Consider the following 2,500-nt stretch of genomic DNA (forward strand, 5'->3'; position numbering starts at 1 on the left):
AAACTACCTCTACCGTTAACCATCTGTCTGCTGCTACTCTCTGGACGATCTGAATCCCAATATAAACCAGCACTCTACACTGGGACTGATATCAGCACCAAAGCTGGACTTGAGTCTGGATTCGAGGTGGAGAGTCTGGCTGTTGGCACTGGATATGCTAATGCTAATGATTAGCGTGGGGGCGTGTCTGCTCCCCGCCAACGCAGACTCCACAGGGACAGGAAGTCTGTTTGTCCACTGAGCTGCCCGATCCTTAGACCTCCCACCCTTCTCTGCCTGCATGTCTGTCTGTCTGTCTGTCTGTCTGTCTGTCTGTCTGTCTGTCTGTCTGCATGTCTGTCTGCCTGTCTGTCTGTTTGCCTGCCTGTCTGTCTGTCTGTCTGTCTGCCTGTCTGCCTGTCTGTCTGTCTGTCTGTCTGTCTGTCTGACTGTCTGCCTATCTACCTATCTACCTGTCTGTCTGTCCATTGCCTCCCAAAAGACCACCCTGGTCTTTTTTTTATCCATGAACTTTCTCTTTGTCTGGAGGTTCAAACTCTTCATTAACACCATCCAGACATTGTGAACACAGACTCCTCCACCTCTCCCCTTCTCTCTCTCCCCTCTCCTCCCCGTTCTCCCATCAGCGGCTACACTAACACAGCGTGTTTACAGGTTGAGGCGCAAGCCAGATGTGACTCCACCTGACAGTGTCAAACAGAGCTGTGAAACACCCCGACGGTTCACCGCTCTCCGCGGAATAATCCTAAATTATTCATGGGGAATTTCAATGAGCCTGTCACAACAGGATAAATGCATTACTTATGTAAATCCTTGGGGACAAAAGGTAAAAACTATTACATAACGGATGTAGCCCCCCCCCCCCCCCCTCCTCCTCTCTCCCCACAACCGCCCCATGCCCTCATTCACTCCATCACACAGATGCACACACAAACAAACACACACACACACACACACACACACACACACACACACACACACACACACACAAACAGACACACACACACACACACACACACACACACACACATACATACAGTATAAGCCGCTCTCCTTATCAGTCTAGCATTGATGCGTTACAGTGATGGTACAGTGACAGTGCAGTGAGAGTGATGGTATAGTGATGGTATACTGATGGTATAGTGATGGTATAGTGATGTATAGTGATGTATAGTGATGTATAGTGATGGTATAGTGATGGTATAGTGATGGCATGGTATATAGTGTGTCACATTGCTGGGCCTGCAGCCTTACCTTCACGTTGTCTGGGTGCAGACCCCCTGGGTGCTTGTCCATGTACTGGCACAGGTCTGTGTGCTGCGCCAGGGAAACACAACACCATGCTGTTAGAAACATCACACATCATCACAGTCTGCCAGTCCAAGTCATGTAGTACCCTGACTGGAAAGAACACGCCGCTGACAACATGGCGTATGAATCACCAGGCGAGGCTTATGTTACTGAGGGCTTGGTGTGTCCCAGTGTTGCATGGCATGACTTCTAAAAACATCCCTCTATCCATTAAACAACAATGAAAGCACAAGGGATATATTGCGTTTGTGTTTATTGCTGTGCCCTGGGTGTCGGATGTCTGGTTGGGGGAATGAGAGTGATAGTTAATAGAAAGAAAAATCAATTGCCTTTTTTATACCTTCCCTTTTGTTATTCCAAACACAGCTGGTCCCCCACCATCTTCTACCTGACTGAACTGTCTGTGCATCACACTGCTGGACTGGACACACAAACCCAATCACTGAGCTGCTGCAGATACCCCCCTCCACACACATACACACACACACACTCCTTGCAGATAGATGAGCGATATCCACTCGCCATCAACGAAGATGTCCGCAAAAGGGGAACCTTTAGAGATGGAGGCCTATAATTGGATTGTGCGGGGAAGGGGCGGCGGCCTCCGATGTGAGCCGGGGAAGAATTACCGCCGAATCGGAACTGTTGCTCCTTTCGTCAGACCCCCCCCCACCCGTTGTTATTTACAAACCGCCTCCGTAGCCCCCCCCCCCCGCCCCCCCACGTCAAGATAAATGTTTCCTGTCATGAATTATTCAGACAGTTCCTCAAACGAGCTCCAGCCATGCACGCCGCCATGCCCGCCTCCCTCAGAACCTCTCCTCCATCTCTCTCTCTCGCTCTCCCTCTCTCTCTCTCTCTGTCCTTTTCGCTTTCTCTCTCTCTCCCTCGCTCCCGCGCTCGCACTTTTCTCCGTTCTCTGCTTCTCTCTCTCTTTTTTCTCTCCACCCCCCCCTCCTACCCCCTCCCTCCCCCCCTCCTTCCCCCCCTCCCTCCTTCGCTCTCCTTGTCAATCATCATTACTTGCTAGACGAGAAAAATGAATTGATTTGGCTTGGTGAGCAGCCCGCTGTATTCCGTATGTAAACGAGCCCGGGTTGGAATGAAAGGGTCGCGCGGCGGAAGATGGAACAGAGGAGGACAGGCGAAACCAATCAGGTCGGCGTCACGGCAACACAACATCCACCAT

The 2,500-nt window shown here is 50.8% G+C and overlaps 1 protein-coding gene across 1 annotated transcript in view; it reads right to left on the bottom strand.

Annotated features, from left to right (window-relative positions):
• cdk14 (cyclin dependent kinase 14) overlaps positions 1-2,500 on the bottom strand; it is a gene marked incomplete at both ends in the record, with an annotated part of 70,101 nt that overhangs the window by 13,584 nt on the left and 54,017 nt on the right. Inside the window, one exon of the mRNA XM_084442430.1 lies at positions 1,255-1,317. Coding sequence (XP_084298556.1) covers positions 1,255-1,317 — 63 coding nt within the window. The remainder of the gene's footprint in view (positions 1-1,254; positions 1,318-2,500) is intronic.

This window comes from Borostomias antarcticus (genome assembly GCF_949987555.1).
Source record: "Borostomias antarcticus genome assembly, chromosome: 8".
NCBI classification, from domain to species: Eukaryota; Metazoa; Chordata; class Actinopteri; order Stomiiformes; family Stomiidae; genus Borostomias; species Borostomias antarcticus.